Genomic DNA, 21,982 nt, shown 5'->3' on the forward strand with positions numbered 1-21,982 from the left:
TTTTCTTCGATGCTGACTGCACTGTTTTAGTGTTATGCCAGCTCTGCGTCTTTATGCGAGGTGGAGGAAGTTGTGGTGAATCTTAGATTCCTGCAGTGAGTATGTGGTGTTTGTAAATAGTCTGCGTATTACCTTCTGGTTTTATAGAATGAGACAAAGGAAGGTCTTAAGGTTGGAATTCTGTAGCTTGATGTTCACTCTACTTATAATTGTGATGCAGGCGAGCTGTAGTACTGCACACAGACTCCCTCCTTCACTCTGCATTTGGCCTTCTCTAGCAGAAAGTAATAGCAGTTGTCCCAAAAATATGGAAACCAGTTTTTAATATTGTTCACCAGTACAGAAGAGCCCTGGAGCTAGCTACAAATATAAACTATTAAGGTTGGAATGTTAAAAAACGAATTGCTGAGTCTGCCCAAATCCTAAAAATATAAATACGTTTCCCTTGCAAACCGAACAACCACAATAATTACATTTGAGTGTATAACCAGCCAGGGACTGAAAAGGAGGGGTATGCTCTGACATCTTCAGCACCTTTATTGCAATGTCTTCCTTTGTTGGCGGGGTTGGTTATATTTTTGTATGCACAGCGCTAACTAGTGGTTGAAGTGGAGAAGAGCACAAGCCACTCACAAAAGGAAGAGGTCCAAGGGCTGTCTTTTTAACTTGTATTTCTGTAAGACTCTATCAGCCATGTGCACAGCCTGTTGCATTAGGGTGTGCACCCCAAAGTTCAAACAAATATGCGTGTGTGTGTGTGCATGTGTGTATATATACTGATGCTGTCAGTAGAGCAGTGGGGGGTGTCAGTAGGGCAGAGGATGTTTTTTATTTATTTTTTTATTTTACTATTGTGTTTAGGAGCCCTGTTAGGGGGCTTCTTGAAATATCAGTGGTCTAAATAGGGGAAATCTGCACCACACGGGGCAATTAGGATGTGCACAGGCACACCCTGTGTGCATACCTACTGTATGATATTAGCCTTTCTCCACCCCAAGGAACCTTGACATAGTTTTCAGTTCTCGAGGAACCCCTGCTAAAATCGATTAATTGGGGGTAAATGGGAAAAATGGCACTTACATTGGTGATCGTTGGGAAGAGAATACTCCTTAGGCCACGTTTAGGCATTGTACCGCAACTGCAATTTGATCCTTTATTTCCAATTTTCATCATCCCAGGCACTTTTCCCTACTTACTCCATACTGAGAGGTTGGACATGGCTGCACCAGTGTTGCCTATTTTAAATACATTAGTAGTTAGCAGTTGTGCTTTGCAGCACTAGTATCCTTGTTAGAGCGAAGATCATGTGTATTTGACTCTAGTGGGCGCATGGAGAACAAAGAAAATAATGCAACAAATACCTCTAATCTGCAGTGAGAGGGACGCAGCTAACTACTGGAGCCTAACTGCAGCCTACAGACCCTAGCTAATTCCTGGCCAAAAGATAAACCTATAACATTCGAACAAATATATTTGTAATCCATAAAGCAAGGATGTCTTCACAAAGTGTCTCAATAACAGGCAGTAAAAGGCTGGTATGTTCCCCTTGAAATAGAAGCCACCTACAGTAGTGTAGGCAAAGTGTAACACAAAAGAAGATGGCCAAACCTCTGCACACCACCCTGATATCTGACAAATGTCTTCCAGATGCAGTTCGTCCTCTGAGGACTGCTTCTGCAGGGTGGATGAAGGCGGATGAGGTGTAAGCTGCACTGGCCTGGTTGGATATGGTTGGATTAGAGAGAGGCTGCAATGCACCCGCTAGCTAAGTGTACAAAATGGCTGGATGGAGTCTGTACCTTTCCCCCTCTCCCCTGACACATCTCTGGTGGCGTGTGGGTCCCCTGATGATTTGGGCCTACCTGGATCTTCTCTCCTCTCCCCTGCAGTGTGTATGTTTTTCTTGCTTGATGGTCTGTGGAGCTCCCCGCTCTGTATTATAATTATTATACAGGATTTATATAGCGCCAACAGGGAGCTGCTCTCCCTGTGGGCTCTGGGTAGCTTCTTCCTCCTGACCATAGTTCCCACCACTCACTCCCCATGGGCTGGCGATAAGGCTTAACTTCCTTACTGCTGATGCAGGCAACCAAATTCCTTCTCTCTCACCTCTTCTTTGCGGCCTGGCAAGGAGGAAGAGGCAAGCTGCAGTGGTGAGAATGCCCTTCCTGTGCAGCTCCCACTCCTTAAAAGGGCTAATAGGTCATGTTCGTCTGACCTTCATCAGTATCTTAAGTTTTTCTCGTGGTTTTTGGCTTGGCTTTTTGTGATTTGCTCTTTTTTGTTATCAGCTGAGAAGTTGTTTTGCCAAAAGAAATCTGCCAGGATCTGTAGTTTGTAACATGCTGTAATTCATTACAATCTAATATGATTTTTCGTTTTACTGTTCTACCTACTATAAGCTGCTCAAATATGTGAACTGACTTCTATAGGTTATTGCACATAAAGATTACTCTTAAACTGTATTAATAAAGTAAAACTAAAAGGGAAAACTTTTTTTGGTTTTAGATAGGGTGCAGAGGGATAAGAAGACCTGTCAGGTTTTTTTTTTTCTGTCTGTGTCCCAGTTAGGGAGATTCACCATTATCACTCAAAGTGAAAGAAAATCACACATTTTGGGTTGTTGCAGAACAGGCATAGAGGGGTAATCTCTAAAAAGGGACACTGATTTTAGTGACCCTGATTGCCTCACTTTTGAGGGATTTCCTCTCTCCTCCTGCTTTGGCTATGGGGCAGGAAAGTGAAGGGAAATCTTCTTAGTGGTTGATGGCACACAAAAAAAAAAAATCCTGACAGGGGTTGTAACACTCTTATACCCCGTACACACGGTTGGACTTTCCGGTGTAAAATGTGCGAGCGGAGCTTGTTGTCGGAAATTCCGGCCGTGTGTAGGCTCCATCGGACAGTCTCCATCGGAATTTCTGTCGCACAAAATTTGAGATCTGGTTCTCAAATTTTCCGACAACAAAATCCGTTTGCGTAAATTCCGATCGTGTGTACACAATTCCGACGCACAAAGTGCCACGCATGCTCGGAATCAAGCAGAAGATCCACACAGGCTATTGAACTTAATTTTTCTCGGCTCGTTGTACGTGTTGTACGTCACCGCGTTCTTGACGTTCGGAATTTCCAACAAGATTTGTGTGACCGTGTGTATGCAAGACAAGCTTGAGCCAACATCCGTCGGAAAAAATCCATGGATTGGTCCGATCAATGTCCGATCGTGTGTACGGGGCATAACTCTATCCAAATAAAAAAAAAGGTTTTGCCTTTAGTTCTATTTTAAGTTATACCTGTTAAAATAGTAAGAGTCTGAATGTATTGGCTATACTACACCTAGTCATAACAGAAAGCACAGACAGCTATTTGATGTCTGGGACTGCTTAATTCCAGATGGTGGTAATTCCCAAATTCATTATTTACGGGCTAAAAGTAACCTTGGAAAGAAAAGGGGTGCTGATTTCCCAAAATGAATCTTTACTCTTCAAAAAAAAATGCAATACACCCCTGCATCCAGCTGTGGGGGGGCCTCTCCACAAAAAAACACCAAAAATGACTAGCCCATTGATCCCGCTATGCCCTGGTGTTTGTAGTATGGGCTTAACATTAGAATTGTGGGCCCCCTAGTGGCTGCTTCAGGCGGTTCAAAACTGAGCTTGTGTGCAACGTGCTCTCTCCTTCTCCAGCTGAGCTCAGTAGTGGCTGATCCTGGCTGTTCAAACTGTGTCCATGCTCAGTGCAGCTTTTCCTTCTCTAGATAAGCTCAGCTAGAGCTTTGGAGTTACAGCTGTCTCACAAATGTCCACCTCTGTTGTCACCATGTCACATACACCCTTTGTGGATACCCTTGTAGATGGCCACGGCGACACACATTGTGCAAGCATAGTTCATTACTGTCATCAAAAAAGCTAATCCAGAGCAATGATGGGAAGACAATGCTGGAGTTAGTGCATCTAAACAGCAAGTAGATGAAAGAAGCTGGAGGAGATTAACAGCACTGAGAAGTAATAATGGGATAAAAACATATTTTATGTTAAAGAATGGTAATTGTTTATGATACACAGTTTTTAAACAAATAAAACGTCATTCAGTTAGGGTTTACATCTACTTCAACTACTCTTACTGTAAAGAAATCCTCCTTCTATACACAACTGATTTATCCTCGTCTTTTGTGCAGTCCTTGGGTTAAAAAGATAAACTGTAACTAAACTGCATCTGGGCACCACAAAAAAAAACACTATTTATTTCATGCTAATAATTAGTGTCAAATATGTTTTTATTAACAATATCAAAGAGTATTTATACACAAATATTGGTAGTCAGTTATTGATGACAAAGACATCATTGAGTATTTCTTAGTCCAGTGTACAATGTTTGATTAGATCTTGCGTGAAAGGGGACTATCATCAACCAGCAATATTGTATAGTAGTAAACTGTCTATAAAAACCTATAAATTAGTCTAGGAGAGACTATAACCACTGACTATGAGGTCATATTAAAGTTCAGGAAAGCAAGGAGAAAGAAAAGAAAAGCGGGTGGAAAAAAGAAAAGAGGGATAGGGTACAGGGGAGGGGGAGGGGCGTGGAGCAGACCTCGGCACGACAATATATGCAAGGAGTATTAAAGATGAACATTTGTGTCTAACCTTGAGTGGTCAATAAGGTTTTCAAGGCGTCTGATGTAGAGTATTCAATCCAGATAAGCCATAGAGTTTTGAATTTATCAAAAGTATCGTTATCTAAGGCCAACCTCTCCTCCATGCGCATAATGTCATTCATTGTTGACACCCATAAAGTAAGTGGGGGTCTAGTGGGGGTTTTCCAAAATAAGGGTATGATCTGCCTGGCAGCCGATAAAAAAAAGCGTAAAAGGGAGCGTTTCTGTGAGGTGATGGAACCAGGAAGCATGAACAGTAATGCAATTTCTGGGGAGGGTGGTAAGGGTTGATCATAGAGACTACTGTAAATGGAGAAAACCTGGGACCAAAGTGGTTGAATAGATGAGCAGTCCCACCATATATGTAGATAACTTCCGTTTTCTGAGCCACACCTCCAACAGGAGGATGGGACCGAAGGGAAAATTTTGTTGAGGGATTGGGGGTCCTTGTACCATCGGGAAAGAAGCTTAAAATTTTTTTCCTGTGTATAACAGGAAATTGAAGATTTATGCGTAAAGTAATATGATTTTTGCCAATCCTCTGAATGAAGTTCCTTTCCCAGCTCCGTGGCCCACTTCTTGGTGTATGAAGGAGGTCGGTTATGTAGTAGTATATTTTGAATCGTGTATAAGGTGGAAAGTAAGTGTCTGGGGGTTTCCGTGAGAGAGCACAGTTGTTCAAATTCCATTAAGAGTCTGTGGATTTGAGATGTGGAGAACAGGTCTGAGCAATAGGAGGATATACGGAGGGCTGTGAGCCAGTTACCCTGTGTATTTGGGAGGATGGGTGCACCAGAGGTAGGGTTCACATATGATCTCGCCACGGGCCACATAGAGCGGGAATATGGGCCAATTGTGGTAGAGCCTTCATCCTGAGGGAGTGCGGGGTGGTCAAATAGGGAAGTGAGTGGCGAAGGGTCTGAGGATAGGAGAGTCTGTATGCCTTTCTTGTACCAAAAATGTAAAGCTGCAATCGTCAGTGGGGAAGTAGAGGAGAGTGAATGTAAATGTCATCCGTATCCCCAAAGCAAGGCCCTGAGATCTAAGGTGGATAAATCCTGTTCCACCATGGTGGACGCCTTGGGGAAAGGGCGAGGGAACCATTCTAGGACCCGGGATAACAGTGCAGCTCTATGGTATAGCTCATAGTCAGGTAGGCCCACACCGCCTTGTATTTTGGGATATGTGAGTAAGTTGTGACGAATGCGGGACATGCCATTTTGCCATATGAATCGTATGGACATAGAGCGAAGAGATGTGAAAAATTGTTTAGGGACTATAATAGGAACGGTTTGAAATAAATATAGTAATTTTGGTAGGGTGTCCATTTTCAATGTATTAATGCGTCCAATCCAAGGTAGTGTGGAGGGGTTCCATGAATCTAATTCCTTCCTAATCCGGGATAGAAGGGGTATATAATTTAAAGCATAGAGATCAGAGAGATTGGCAGGAATCGTGATCCCTAGATAAGAGATGCCCCTGGAACCCCATTGGAAGGGGAAATTAGTCTGTAGTTGGGTAAGGGTGGTACTGGGTAATGATATGTTTAAGGCCTCAGTCTTAGACATGTTCAGTTTGAAGTTACTAAACTGTCCAAATCTACGAAATTCGTGCATCAGGGAGGGCAGGGTAGTATGAGGTTGTTGTATGTAGACTAGTAGATCGTCTGCGTAAAGCGAAAGTTTATGTTGAGATGAGGGTGTCTGAATTCCTACTATAGATGTATTTTGTCTAATGGCCTGGGCCAGGTGTTCGATCACTAAAACAAAAAGAAGGGGAGACAGGGGGCAGCCCTGTCGTGTGCCGTTTGAAATCTGGAATGAAGCAGAGGAGGAACCATTGACCAGGACTGACGCCGAGGGACGTGAGTATAGGGCCATGACCCTAGAGACAAAAGTGGGGCCAAGGCCTATCTGTTGCAAAGAGAGGCGTAAGAAGTCCCAATTGACCCGGTCAAAGGCCTTCTCGGCATCAAACGAGAGCAGGCAAGCTTTTAGATTGTGTTTTCGGATATAGGAAATGAGGTGAATGGTTTTTGTGGTATTGTCTCTAGCTTCTCGGCCAGGGACAAATCCCACCTGGTCTTTATGTATGAGTGAAGGTAGGATAGGAGATAGGCGGTTAGCCAGGACTTTGGTGTAGAGCTTAATATCCAGGTTAAGGAGTGAAATGGGACGATAACTGCTACATTGAGAGGGGTCTTTGCCAGGTTTGGGTATTACTGAAATATTAGCTGCTAGGAGGTCTCTAGAGGGAAGATGGGTATCGTCTATAGAGTTAAATGCGCTAGTTAGTAATGGGGTCAGATGTTGAGCAAAGGATTTATAGAATCTTGGGGAGAACCCATCGGGGCCTGGGCATTTACCATTTTTCAGGCTTTTAATAGCGGCAGTGAATTCCTCTGCTGTAAGGGGGTCGTCCATGGCAGATGTCTGTTCAGGGTTTAAATGTGGTAGAGCTGTGTCAGAGATGTAGTCCTGCATGGAGGATAGGTGTGTGTCGTTAGTAGGGGTTGTCCCATTTGAGGTGTGGAGATTGTATAAGTTTGAGTAATATTGTTTAAATGCGTCAGAAATGCCATTGGGGTTATTAATTTTTCGTTGGTCAGATGTACAGATTTGTGGTATAGGTCGGTGTGGGGGGCGAGGATGGAGAACTCTCGCGAGGTATTCACATTTGTTAGCTAGAGTGTAATGTCGGTTGCGTCCTCGATCTCTGGCTATAAGGGAATTAGTATCGAGTAGACGGAGCAGGTCTCTACGTGCATTAGATAGGTCGGTATATGTTGCAGGGTCTAAGTCTCGCTTATGTGTGACTTCAAGCGTTTTAATCATAGATAAGAGACGTGAGATATCGGCCATTCTGGCTTTTTTTAGCCGAGAGCCATGCTGGATTAGTGTCCCTCTAAGTACACATTTCAGAGTTTCCCATTTAATAAGGGGATTAGTATCATCTTGGCGGTGATCTGTAATGAAGTCACTAATCGTTTTTTCAACTGCTGCAACACATACCGAGTCAGTCAGTAAATTGTCATTAAGTCGCCACGAGGACCGGGTGCGGGATTTTGGTGGATGGGCTAGGTTGAGGTGTACGGGTGCGTGGTCCGACCAGAGGATATTTCCTATGGAGGCCTTGAGTGGTACATCTAGTAATGATTGGGAGATTAGAAAGTAATCGATACGGATATAGGATTTATGAGCTACAACTGTAGTCTCTCTCTAGGGGATGTTGTATCCGCCATATGTCTACGAGCTGTGCCGAGTTTAAAAGGGATTTTATGTGTGTAAGAGTCATGTGAGTCATGGCTGACTTACCCGAAGAAGTGTCCACGGCTGGAGAAAGAGTTGTGTTGAGGTCACCACCTAAAATGACACAAGGACCCCCAAATGATAGCAATTTGTTTAGAACCTTGGATAGAAAGTTCCCTTGATCCTGGTTTGGTCCATAGACATTAGCCACTGTAAAGACAGAAGAATTAAATTTGAGTTTGAGGAATAAATAACGCCCTAGTGGGTCTATCAGGGAATCTAAGACTTCTGGGTGGAACGATTTATGAAAAGCTATAGATACCCCTTTGGATTTTGCATGAGGGTTCGTACTGTGGAACCATTGGGGAAAATGGGGGGTTTTGAGGGATGGAATCTCGGAACCCCGGAAATGCGTCTCTTGTAGGAGCAGGATTTTAGGTTTAGTCTTATGAAAGTGGTATAACACCTGGCTTCTTTTTTCGGGGGTGTTGAAGCCTCTACAATTATAGGACGATAGGGTTAGATGCTCAAGTGAAGACATAATGGGAATGAGGAGAGGTAACAGTATATGTTAATAACGTCCGCTCATGCTAATAATTAGAGAAAACTCACCCACCCATCCTTGTCCCTATACTTGAAAAATACCCCCCAGTATTTCTGATTCTGGCCATCTTGAGTAAGGACCAGTGGCGGCCCGTGCACTGTGGGTGCACGGGCACCGCCCCCCCATCCATGCCCCCGACACCCTTTCAGGACACTGGATGCATGGATTCCTTTGGCAGGGGCGGGAGAGGGTGGTACTCTTTGAAGCACCTGATTAGAGCCAGAAGCTCTAATAGGCTTCAAAATAGGGTGGGCTCGGGGTGCAGAGAGTGCACCCTGATGCCCCCCCAATTGTGTGACAATAGCAAATTAATTTTCGCTATTTTCACACTAACTTTCCTCCCCGCCAATCAGGAGGCAGGACGGCAGACCTGTTTCCTGATTGGCCAAAGCGCCAGGCCACCCTATTGGTGCCAGGGCCATGCAGAGGGTGGGGGTTGTGTGCTGCCAGTGCTGCGAGTGGGGGGGTTGGTGGGCACAGTGGCTGCATATGATGGGCACAAGTGGCTGCGTTTGATGGACACAAGTGGCTGCATTTGACGGGCACGGTGGCTGCATTTGATGGGCACGGTGGCTGCATTTGATGAGCATAATGGCTGCATTTGATGGGCACAGTGAGGCTGCAATTGATGGGGGGGGGGGGGGGTTTCAGTATTTTTCAGTTTGTTTGCACCCCCCCCCCCCCCCCCAAAAAAAAAGGTTTAAAACAAGTAAATATTATATACTATACTTTCCTATCTAACTGCTAATTCTAGCAGCATACAGTTTAAAACTAGTCAATGTTGAAAGTGCAGTTCCACTTTAATATCTGAAATAGTTTAACATACTGATTAGTTTGTCTATTTACACATTGCTTTGTTCTCTCATTGCAGAGTCCTTCCAGGTGGTGGTAAAAGGAAACGGTTTCTACCATGCCCGAAATATTGACCAAGTGCTCTGCAGCTTTAAACTCAATGACAGCATAACTATAAGTATGAACACCAATTTCTTTTGTTATTTGAAACATCTTTAGCATTATTCAATTTTCTTGATGCATTTGTGCTGTAAAATGAAGGTTTCTTCAAACAAGTAGCTTGCTCGTTCAGAAGCAGCTGTCTGCTCTGCATTTCCTAAACTATACAGGATTTCCTGCAGGAATGGCTTCATTCATCTCTATGGGTAAATGGCGTTGTCATTCTGACGCAGCGGAGGTGAGCAAAGACATAAACATTGGTGGCTAGGAAAGGCACAGGAATACATCTTTGTACACACCATTGTCTATTTCTGTGCTCGGCTGTACAGTGACTGAATGAAAGCTCCATTCATCCACAATCATTAATGGAGCCTTTTATTCATGCAGCAAGATGCAGATTGCTATTTGTGTAATTGAACTTTATACATGGTACTTTGTAATTCAACCCTTTTCAACCAGCTTCAAATCACAAAAATATCCAAAAGGATCCAGGTAACTTACCACCGTTCCTACTATATAGATTTATATTCTTTGTTTTCCAATCATTTTTATTAACGTTATAAACCATACAGATATAAGACCGTACAACACAAAATAGAAAAGTACCGGTAGATAAAAACATTAGTAGTATACACCACTGGTTGCTAAAGAACTAAGATTATGCTATTTTGGGCTATGACTGGGATTCTTAAGAGCAAGTGAGACACCCTCAAAAGAGGAACTGCATAACCGAAGGACATTCTCATTGAAGACGAGTCATCTCAGCCATGAATCATCACCGTAGATGGTCTTTTTGTTTGCATACACAGCCCTCAAATTGGGAGTGGAACCGGTGATATTCTTTCATTAACTTTCAAAATCTCATTAAAAGGGGTTGAAATTGCTATGAAATTTTCACATCTGTATCCAGAATTAGGCTGTACAACACACACACAGTATATTACTTAGTGGCTACGGTCAATACCTATAGACCCCAATAACACCAAGACTTTAAATGTTCTTGCGCAAATTTCTCCTTCCAATGTCTCCTGCAACTCTTCTCTTGCACCATTACCCCCAGCATTACCTTGTTGCCCCAATGCCCCTAGTGACCCTCCTGCTGCCCATGCATGTACATTTGAGGGGACAGTGGCACCTCAGGTAGTGGTGGCACAAGTGCACCACTCCTTCCTCTCTGGATGCAGGTATTGGACATCTTCAGAGTCTCTGGGCCAGAATCAGCTGGGACCTCTTCGGGAATCTGAGCAGCTCCTGTCAGATCTGCTCCCCTGGGAGATGCAACCAGCTAACCAATCCCTCTCCATCCGACCACCATGCTAGCACAGCAGCTTGGTCATGTAGGTGGTGACTGCAGAGCCCAGTACGTGAAATAGACATGGTCCTGCTGTGCAGAGAATGTATTCATTATAATATATAATCAGAGATCCTTAAACGGCAGCCATTCAGGGAAGGCCTGATACTGTAACATGACCGAATCAGAACTTTATAATTGATTACAGTATTAAGATCTCTGATTGGATACATGTTACAATGAATGAGAACATCTGAAATACGGGACCACAGCTATTTTGTTCACTGCCGTTGACAACCCCTATAAAAGTCCAGCAGTTACTAGGTAAAGTATGTGTGTGTATGTATGTGTATATTTTTTATGTATGTATCTATGTATGTAAATATATATAGATAGATATAGATATCTATATATATACATACATACATAAAAAATATACACATACATACTAAATTGGCCCTAGTATGTGTATGTATGAATTTGGGTTAGGGACCTTAGATTGTAAGCTCTTTGAGGACAGGGACCGATGTGAATGTACAATGTATATGTAAAGCGCTGTATAAATTGACAGCTCCATACAAGTACCTGAAATATATATATATTAGTTTATCTTTTCGATGTATTGAAGTGCGATATGCAACTAAGAACTTGACAGGAAAGGGTAAAAGTACAGAAAAAGCAAGTATTTAAAATGCTCCTGAGAGAGAGAGAGAACGGGGGATCTGTCATTGTAAACAGACAGATCCCCCATTCTGTCAGGGAGAGGAGAGCAGGAGCGGACTGACCATTGAGCCACTCGGGCACTGCCCGAGTGCCCTGGGCCACTAGGGGGCCCCATCAGGGTTGCCAGCCTCAGTAAAACCAGTATACAGTATACAGTATATAAAAATCTGTGTTTTTTTTTACATCTGTCTCTGAAATGTCCCTTACTGACATCCTTTTGGTCTAAAAATCCCGAGATTATAGCTGCCCCACCTCTCCAGTACTTTCTCAGTCAATAGAAACATGTCTGTGTATACTGTGTGTACATGTATGTGTATACTGTGTGATTGTATACTGTGTATGTGTGTATACTTTGTGGCCCCATAATCTCCTATTGCCCGGGGGCCCCATGAGTTGTCAGTCCGCCCCTGGAGGAGAGAGATCTGCTGTTTCTAGTAAATTTCTCTACTCCCAGTCACTACACTGCCCCCACAGTTAGAAACACCTCCGTCGGACACATTTAACCCCTTGATCGCCCCCTAGTGTTAACCCCTTCCCTGTCAGTGACATTTATACAGTAATCAGTGGCTATTTTTAGCTCTGATCGCTGTATAATTGTGAGTGGTCCCAAAAATGTGTCAAAAGTGTCCGAAAAAATCGCAGATCGCCGCCATTACTAGTAAAAAAAAAAAAAAATGCCATAAATCTATCCCCTATTTTGTAGAAGCTATAACTTTTGTGCAAACCAATCAATCTACGCGTATTGCGTTTTTTTTTGTAAAAAAAAAAAATATGTAGAATACGTATTGGCCTAAACTAATGAATAAATTTGTTTAAAAAAAAAATTGTGGATATTTATTATAGCAAAAAGTAAAAAATCTTTTTTTTTTTTTCAAAATTGTCGCTTTTTTTTGTTTATAGCGCAAAAAATAAAAACCGCAGAGGTGATCAAATATGGTACAGCGTCACACAACCACGCAATTGTCAGTTAAAGCGATGCAGTGCCATATCACAAAAAATGGCCTGGTCAGTAAGAGGGGAAATTCTTCCGGGCTGAAGTGGTTAAGTTAAAGGCTACGAAGGGGATGAATTAAACTGGCCATGGTTTGAACCTCGGACGAGTCAGCGGGGACCAACCGATATTCAATCCATGTATGGGCAGGCTTATTGTACCCAAGTCAATCGACTTGGGTACAACCAGCATGTCATATTTTTACATGCGATTATTGGGAGCAGCTTTAGCAATAATCACTGTGCTCTCCCAACAGGGACAGCTCCCCGACCCTACCCCACCGGGAGAACACAATAGCTCCGTGGGAGGGATTCCCCTATCAACACAGTTAAATGTGAGCAATTTTCTGGGTTGCAGGACAGAAAATCACATAATCCATGGCCTGCCTTAAAGAGGTTGTAAAGGCAGAAGGTTTTGTATCTTAAAGTGTATGTAAACCCGAAAAACTTTTTTTTAATTAAGGCTTGCACCTGTCATCTGTGCTCAGTCTTGCCACAAAAGAGTTACTCCAGCTCTGAGCAGTCCTCTTATCTTTTTTCAGTGAGATAAAAACTGACACACAGAGAAATAGGTGTCCATTTCTCCCCCTTGCTGTGAGTGACAAGTGATTTACATATCTCATGCAGGAGCCTGAGAGAGGCTCGTGTACTTCAGATTCCCTCCTCCTTCCTTCTCCAGCTCCTATGATTGGCTGCTCCACACCACAGCATGATTGGGTATGCTGAAGTCATGTGGTTACTTTCCTGTCTTTTCACTGGATGTTAGAGATCGTAGCAGAAGTTCAATGTAAGAAATACACAGGAGAAAATGCATATTGACAAGGGGAGTGTAGAGGTGGGCGGGGAGTCTACTGACATCACGACTCCACCCACCGACCTCCAGACAACAGACCCACCCACAGAATATGCAGTTTTTCGGGTCTAATAACAGACAGAGGGGAGACATTTGACAGGTAAGGATACATACAGGAGGCATGTATATCCTTATAGATAACCACTATGGCAGTAGTTTAGAAAGGATGAGAGTGGGTTTACATCCACTTTTATGCATTCTATGCATTAAGATAAAAAGCCTTCTGTGTGTAACAGCCCCCCTCAGCCCTCCTAATACTTTACTGAGCCCCCTCTCTATCCAGTGATGTCCATGAGTCCCTCGGCCATCCGGGACTCTCCCTCCTGATTGGCTGAGACACAGCAGCAGCACCACTGGCTCCCACTGCTATCAAGCAAAGTCGGTTAGCCAATCAGGAGAGGGGGCGGGGCCGAACCGCAGATCTGTGTCTGAATGGACACACAGAGCTGCAGCTCAGCACAGTTGCCCCAATAGCTTGCTGTGGGGGCACTGAACGAGAGGGAGGGGCCAGGAGCAGCGAAGAGGGACCCAAGAAGAGGAGAATCCAGGCTGCCCTGTGCAAATCCACTGCACAGAGCAGATAAGTATAACATGTTTGTTATTTAAAAAAACAAACACAAGACTTTACACTCACTTTAATCTGGGTACACACTATAAGAAAAGTGGAAAAAAATTCTGTACAGGGAATGATCAGTCGACTATCTAATCATTAGTATAGTGCTTTCGACAGCCGAACGAAGAAAAAAACCTAGGTGCAAGCTACAAAATTTTTATTGTACGTGATCACAACATCTGTTTTCTGCTCAGTAATCGTACAAAAATAGTCAAATGGAGAAAAACGCGCATGATCAGAAGCAAAGAACGACCCTGAAGAAGGTGGAAACAAACAGAAATCATACACACAAAAAACAATGTTTGCTAATACCATTGTTGGTTACATCATGATATGCACCTTCATGGAAAATCAGGGGACCGTGTGTACCTGGCTTTAGTCAGGTGGAGTAACCCTAGGTCTACATGAGTAATTAATTCTCTTTGCTACTGACAGATTTAACCACTTGTTAGTAGTCACCTCATTAGCTTCATACTGAAATTAAAGTGATATTAAGAGGTAACTGTCAATAAGCAGTTAAATCTCTCAGTTGCAAAGAGATTCAATCACCCACGTAGACCTAGGCTTACTACACCCAACTAATTCTTCAACATTACTGATCAGAGGACATCAATCTTTTCTTTTCCAAATGCAATCAACTTTTAACTCTTAAAGTAGAACAATGCCCAAATTATAACTCTTGCCTAAACTGCCTAGTCTATTAAAGTACTAAAAAGGTAAAAGCAGTGACAATTTTTTGAAAGAAATTGCACCCCGGATTTTATCTGGAAGACAACCTGATCAGATGTTAAACACAGAGGGAGCAACAGGTCTAGCAAAACGCTGCTCTCCCCTTAGGCAAAGACAACATGACCACTGTCCTGGCATTTGGTCACATAATATATAAGGGAACACAGAATGCTGTTTTCAACAATAACGTTTTTTCTGCCTCATCACCTTTTGGGTTATAAATTGAGCCTAGCTTCACTTTAATTAATCTGTCTACCGCCACTAACACAGAGTCGCTCTCATCCTGCAGAAATTCCGTAATGTCAAAATCTAGAAAATCTAGCTAGGAGTGTAATTCCCTTGAAATGCCTGCAAACTCTAGAACAGTGGTCATCAACCCTGTCCTCGGGGCCCACTAACAGGCCAGGTTTTATGTATTACGTTGGGGAGATGCAGACTAGAATACTGCAATCACTGAGCAGGAAATTATATCACCTGTGATATATTTCAGTTACATTGTATCTTGCAAACCTGGCCTGTTAGTGGGCCCTGAGGACAAGGTTGATGACCACTGCTCTACAACACATATATTGCTACTAGTATAAGCCCAAATGACTCAATTCACTAGTATCTGCCAAAAACAAACAAACAAAAAAAAAAGAATAAACAGGATAGACAGAACACAGCTATAAAACAAGAACATAGCACAGCTTGTAAAAAATTTTTTTATATAGCAACATCTCTGTTCTGGTACTTGTGCAAAAGTAAAAATAGTTGTTTTCTTCTTTGCTTTCTTTCAGATGAAAAACCAACAGACATACAGGATACATATCTACTTTGTCCTGCCCCAGTAATCGAGGAAGTGGGACAGTATGTATTAATTAATATCTGTAAGCAGAAATGATTTGGGGTTAACATAAGGTATTGCAATGGCTACTGATCTGCAAAGCATGAGTGATCAAGCTGAGGTTCCATAAACCTATACACAGAGGGCTGCCCCATCTTTCTTCTTCCAATTATTTAAAATGATATTCAAAGTTCTGTTTCTAAACCAAGGGCCATCTGCATGGTTGGAGACTTTCACATTAGCTCAGAGGAAAACTTGAGACTGAAGACTGAAGTAAGAAACCAGTGGCATAGCATAGGATGTCAGCGCCCAGGGCAAAGCAAGTACGGTAATGTGCGCCCCCGAACCTGTGGACTTTTAGCACTCCCTGAGTCCCTTCCACAAGTACAGTATTAAACCGTGGCAACACAAGAGGTTCTCCACTCAGTCTGAGCCACAGATTGGCTGTCGGCAGCCTTTTCGTTTATTAATGGTTGACTCTGAGGTAGTCAAAGAGATATCTTCTCAGATTCAGGCTCCATGCACATTGGAGCTCATAAACGGCCGTTTTTTTGAGTTTGGACATTTTTTTTTTTTTTTTTAACAGCCGCTGAACTTTCGACCATCAAGAACGCGGTGATGTACAACACTACGATGAGCCGAGAGAATGAAGTTCAATGCTTCTGAGCATGCGTAGGAATTTTGTGCGTCGGAATTGCTACAGACGATCGCATTTTCGGATAGGAACTTTTTCCCACCGAAAAATTGAGAACATGCTCTCAATCTTTTGCTGGCTGGAATTCGGCCAGCAAAAGTCCGATGCTGCACACACACGGTCGCATTTTCCGACCAAGAGCTCTCATCGGTCTTTTGCTGGGCGAATTTCCGATCGTTTGTACGCGGCATTTGACTGCAATAGTATTGGCCGGCAGCCAATCTGAGGCTCAGGCTGTGAGGGGAGAAACCCTTTGCATTTCCACAGCCACTGTTAAATACTGTACTAGTGAAAGGGATTCAGGGAGTGCTAAAAGTCCATGGGTTAGGAGGGACAAATTACTTGCATTGCCCTGAGTGCTGACAACCCACACTATGCCACTGCACTAGCACTGGCTCAGTCAGCGGCTTCTGTTTCAGTGAGGCTGTGGACTGCTTGTTTAATCTTCCTGCCACCACATCCCCTTCACAGACACAGAACATGGGCAGGGAGAGAGGGCAGGAGAAGAGATGTGTGTGTAATGCTCAGGCATGCTGGAATGGATGGAGCAGTGTGGGGATCCCCTCCTTCCAGGACAGCTACACCCCCCAAGCCGGTTGTCACCCGCACACTGAGACCAGGGATGATCAAGAGGAAGGAGCGGCCATCAGAGGAGGAGAGGAGCAGGTGGACAGAGCCGCAAGTTTTCCGGGGGGATGGGAACCCCTCAAAATTTTGTGAGTGGGCCAGCTTCCCCCCCGTGCCACGCCACTGTTGACAAACATGTACTAAGAAATTCAGAGCTGAAAATACACTGTATACTTGAGGGGGTGCTTAAAAGCTCTAGGTCTGACCAAAAAAGGAATGACCTACAGTCAGGTCCATAAATATTGGGACATCGACACAATACTAATCTTTTTGGCTCTATACACCACCACAGTGGATTTGAAATGAAGCGACCAAGATATGCTTTAACTGCAGACTTTCAGCTTTAATTTGAGGGTATTTACATCCAAATCAGGTAAACAGTGTAGCAATTACAACAGTTTATATATGTGCCTCCCACTTTTTAAGGGACCAAAAGTAATGGGACAGATTAACAATCATCCATCAAACTTTCACTCTTTAATATTTGGCTGCAAATCCTTTGCAGTCAATTACAGCCTGAAGTCTGGAACGCATAGACATCACCAGATGCTGGGTTTCATCCCTGGTGATGCTCTGCCAGGCTTCTACTGCAACTGTCTTCAGTTCCTGCTTGTCCTTGGGGCATTTTCCCTTCAGTTTTGTCTTCAGCAAGTGAAATGCATGCTCAATCGGATTCAGGTCAGGTGATTGACTTGGCCATTGCATAACATTCCACTTCTTTCCCTTAAAAAACTCTTTGGTTGCTTTTGCAGTATGCTTCGGGTCATTGTCCATCTGCACTGTGAAGCGCCGTCCAATGAGTTCTGAAGCATTTTGCTGAATATGAGCAGATAATAATGCCCGAAACACTTCAGAATTCATCCTGCTGCTTTTGTCAGCAGTCACATCATCAATAAATACAAGAGAACCAGTTCCATTGGCAGCCATACATGCCCACACCATGACACTACCACCACCATGCTTCATTGATGAGGTGGTATGCTTTGGATCATGAGCAGTTCCTTTCCTTCTCCATACTCTTCTCTTCCCATCACTCTGGTACAAGTTGATCTTGGTCTCATCTGTCCATAGGATGTTGTTCCAGAACTGTGAAGGCTTTTTTAGATGTTTGGCAAACTCTAATCTGGACTTCCTGTTTTTGAGGCTCACCAATGGTTTACATCTTGTGGTGAACCCTCTGTATTCATTCTGGTTAAGTCTTCTCTTGATTGTTGACTTTGACACACATACACCTACCTCCTGGAGAGTGTTCTTGATCTGGCCAACTGTTGTGAAGGGTGTTTTCTTCACCAGGTAAAGAATTCTTCGGTCATCCACCACAGTTGTTTTCCGTGGTCTTCCGGGTCTTTTGGTGTTGCTGAGCTCACCGGTGCGTTCTTTCTTTTTAAGGATGTTCCAAACAGTTGATTTGGCCATACCTAATGATTTTGCTATCTCTCTGATGGGTTTGTTTTGTTTTTTCAGCCTAATAATGGCTTGCTTCACTATTAGTGACAGCTCTTTGGATCTCATATTGAGAGTTGACAGCAACAGATTCCAAATGCAAATAGCACACTTGAAATGAACTCTGGACCTTTTATCTGCTCCATGTAAATGGGATAATGAGGGAATAACACACAGCTGGCCATGGAACAGCTGAGCAGCCATTTGTCCCATTACTTTTTGGGCCCCTAAAAAGTGGGAGGCACATATACAAACTGTTGTAATTCCTACACCGTTCACCTGATTTGGATGTAAATACCCTCAAATTAAAGCTGAAAGTCTGCAGTTAAAGCACATCTTGTTCGTTTCATTTCAAATCCATTGTGGTGGTGTATAGAGCCAAAAAGATTAGAATTGTGTTGATGTCCCAATATTTATGGACCTGACTGTAGATCTATGAAATGTACATGATATTCCACATATTCATCCCGCAGTTCAACACACTTGGCACAGTTTTCCTAACCCTTTTTTTTTTTTAAATCTGATGTCTGACCACTGGAATACTGCTCCACTGCTGTTATCACTTATGAATCATTTAAAAAAAACATCCTCCCTTTCAAATTCTTTTGATGGTTTGCTAACAGGAAATGGTTAGACAAGAGCAAGATTTGGTACATAAGGTGGATGGTCTATGCACTGAAATCCCTAACCGTTCAAAAGATTCATCATCTTGCCAGTTTTTTTTTTTTTTTGTCAGCCTTGTCCTGCAAAATGAACATGTTTCTGCAGCTCTCCTTGCCATTTTTCTTTCAACATCTCCTGTAATCGGCACAACCATAGTTTTCTTAAATGACTGTTTGGCCCTTCTGTATATAGTCAGTCATCAGAATACCTTCCTTATCCAAAAACAGCCATTTTCTTCTAACTATTGGGTCTTGAATTTCTTTGCCTGGGGACAACTCATGTGCCTCCACTCAAAAGACTGCTGTTTGGTCTCCAGATCATTCAGTCAATCATGTTTTATCAACAGTGATGAAAAAATGATCACTAGACCACTCAAAATGCTGCAAAATCAACTCTGAGGTGTCTATTCAAATTTGGTTCTCATTGGCACTCCATTGGATGACAGCTCCTGCATACCCAGTTGGTCAATATAAAGGCAACATATTTCCAGTATATCTCTAGAGTCTCAGCAATGGTTTTAGCTGAAAATTCGCCGATCTGCAAAATGTCAGGAGTTGACACAATTGAAGGCCTCTCAGATCTTGCTGCATCATCGGTCTCAAAGACACTGAAAGTGGTACAACAGTTATGCACAGCTGTGAATGATGCCACTTGTCACTCAATATTTACCATCATACACCCATGAATTTCCTTTGGAGTTATCTTCTACAGAAACAGAACAGAGCACCCCCTTGTGTGTATATACAAGGGGTCTTCAAAAAGTTACCACACGTTTATATTTTCATTGGAAACAATGAGGACAGGAGAAGTCTGGCAAGACGGCCGACCTTGCAGGTAAATATGATTAGTGCAATTTTTGTTTTTGAAATTCCTAATGAAAAGCGTGGAAACTTTTTGAAGAACCCATATACAGTGTGTATATATATATATATATATATATATATATATATATATACACAGGTAAAGGGCTTCTCCCAGTCACAAACAAAACGAACATACGGTAATACAAACCTTTTTTTCTTTCTCTCAGAAAACAATCTCCACATCCATAGCTCTCTCAGGCTTGGCTTCCTAAGTCCCAGGCCAAGAGCAACCGCTTGCTCCAGTCTTCCCTTATTTATACCACCTGCTGGTGGTCACTAGTGGACTGCAAAATGTGGTCCGGAACCAACACTGCCAAGGTGGCGCGGAAAATCTGGCCTCAATTCCACCTTAGTTTCCTGCATATAAACGCATGCTAGGTGATACATAGCGTTCTTTAATCACCTTACCTGTCATAATCTCTCTCTCTCTCTCTCTCTCTCTCTCTCATATGTATCTATGTATGTGTGTGTGTATGTGTGTGATATATATATATATCTATATATATATATATATATATATATATAGATATATATATATAGATATATATATATATCTATATATATATCTATATATATAGATCTATATATATATATATACACATATACATACACACATACACACACACACACACACACACATTTTTTCCATTGGCCAACGTGACTTGCACATATGAATTTTTCTAGTTTGGGGATCCACCAATCAAAGAATTCTGATCATCAGAGTTAGTGCACATAATAGATGTAAAAGTACTACTGTAAAAGGCTAACGAATCCCATAGGCTTGAAAAAGTCTACTAGCTTTTTTTTTCTCTTCCATAATACTTTTTTGACATCTTTCAAAAGTATAAGGTCATATAAGCATCAGTTAGACATTGTAAGATGAACCATATACAAAATACTACGGTGGTTGTCTAAAAGTAAAGTGGGGTCTAGACAAAGGGAATTTGATGGAAAATGGAGAGCCTGGTCTGAGAGGTCAGTCTTTACCTGTAAGGTATATATATGCCTCTGGGTTCCACATTGGCTAGCTTCTTTATAATTTTTTATCCCAGTGTCTAGATCTGTTTCAAGACAGATCCATACTGCAGACTGTTCTGTAGGGGAAGTGTGGTTATCTTAGGTAAGATTTGATGGATGTTTCCTCCTCAGGCTGGTGAGGTTAGTTTTTTTAGAGAATGGGTCCCAGAGTGTTGGAGCAGTGCATGTGATTGAATGATTTTAGATTGAATCTCAGAATACATAGGAACATAACCTATTCATTTTGGTAAAAAAAAAAATGGGAGGGAGGCAAAACAAACCCTGTGTAAATTTGTTATCACTTTTACCAAGAGAAAAAAACCTTGACCCCCTATGGTTAGTTGGCTAATCTCCTTGAATCAAAATCTTTTTCTGTTGGCCCTTAGTCACCATAACTCTGTAATTAGTCATGGAATTATCTTCAATTCCCTTTTCATGTATTAAAGCATTCTGCAGTCTAAGGCCTGATTCACACCTATGCATTTTTAGTGCTTTTTGTATTTTGCAGATTTGCACTACAGTCCGTTTTACATGGTTTCCTATGGGACACGTTCTGTAGTGCAAATATGCAAAAAGCACTAAAAATGCATAGATGTGAATTGGGCCTTACATAAAAATGCAAGGTCCAATTAGGTTGCAGTCTTGCACCACCCCATGTAAAAATGCTCAGTGAAAGTAATAAAGAAAAAAACATCAGAAACAAAATGTTAAAAATACTTACTTTGGACTCCAGAATCGTGTGTGCTCGTCTAGGCAAGGGTAATATCAATAAACCTTCTCACAGGATTCTGACAAGGCTGGGCATCTAGATCCCACAATGCACTCATGCATAGTGCTTGAGTGTCTCTTTGTGAGATTTGGGATACTGAGCTTTAGTAAAATCCTGTGATGAGGCCTTATGATACATTTTGTTTTATTTATTTTGACTTGAGTTTCCAAAGGTTTTATTATGTGGCATGGGGACCTGTGCCAAGAGCAGGTCTTGCGTTTTTATCTACTCAACCTATCCTAATGTAAACTTTTCATGAGGTCTTGCTCTCTACTCCTACTTTACCAAACGTATAAAACTGATTCTAAGTTTTAATGCTAGTAATTGTTGTCTTGTCAGGGTGGTATACCTGCAGGTCAGCATGAACATGGGTCTCACCTTCATTTCCAGCTCTGTGAGCATCACCAGCACCCACTGTGTA

The 21,982-nt window shown here is 42.4% G+C and overlaps 1 protein-coding gene across 1 annotated transcript in view; it reads left to right on the forward strand.

Annotated features, from left to right (window-relative positions):
* ANTXRL (ANTXR like) overlaps positions 1-21,982 on the forward strand; it is a 229,246-nt gene that overhangs the window by 143,304 nt on the left and 63,960 nt on the right. Inside the window, exons 10-12 of the mRNA XM_073597284.1 lie at positions 9,381-9,479; positions 15,439-15,508; positions 21,901-21,979. Coding sequence (XP_073453385.1) covers positions 9,381-9,479; positions 15,439-15,508; positions 21,901-21,979 — 248 coding nt within the window. The remainder of the gene's footprint in view (positions 1-9,380; positions 9,480-15,438; positions 15,509-21,900; positions 21,980-21,982) is intronic.

This window comes from Aquarana catesbeiana, linkage group LG08 (assembly GCF_042186555.1).
Source record: "Aquarana catesbeiana isolate 2022-GZ linkage group LG08, ASM4218655v1, whole genome shotgun sequence".
Taxonomy (NCBI): Eukaryota; Metazoa; Chordata; class Amphibia; order Anura; family Ranidae; genus Aquarana; species Aquarana catesbeiana.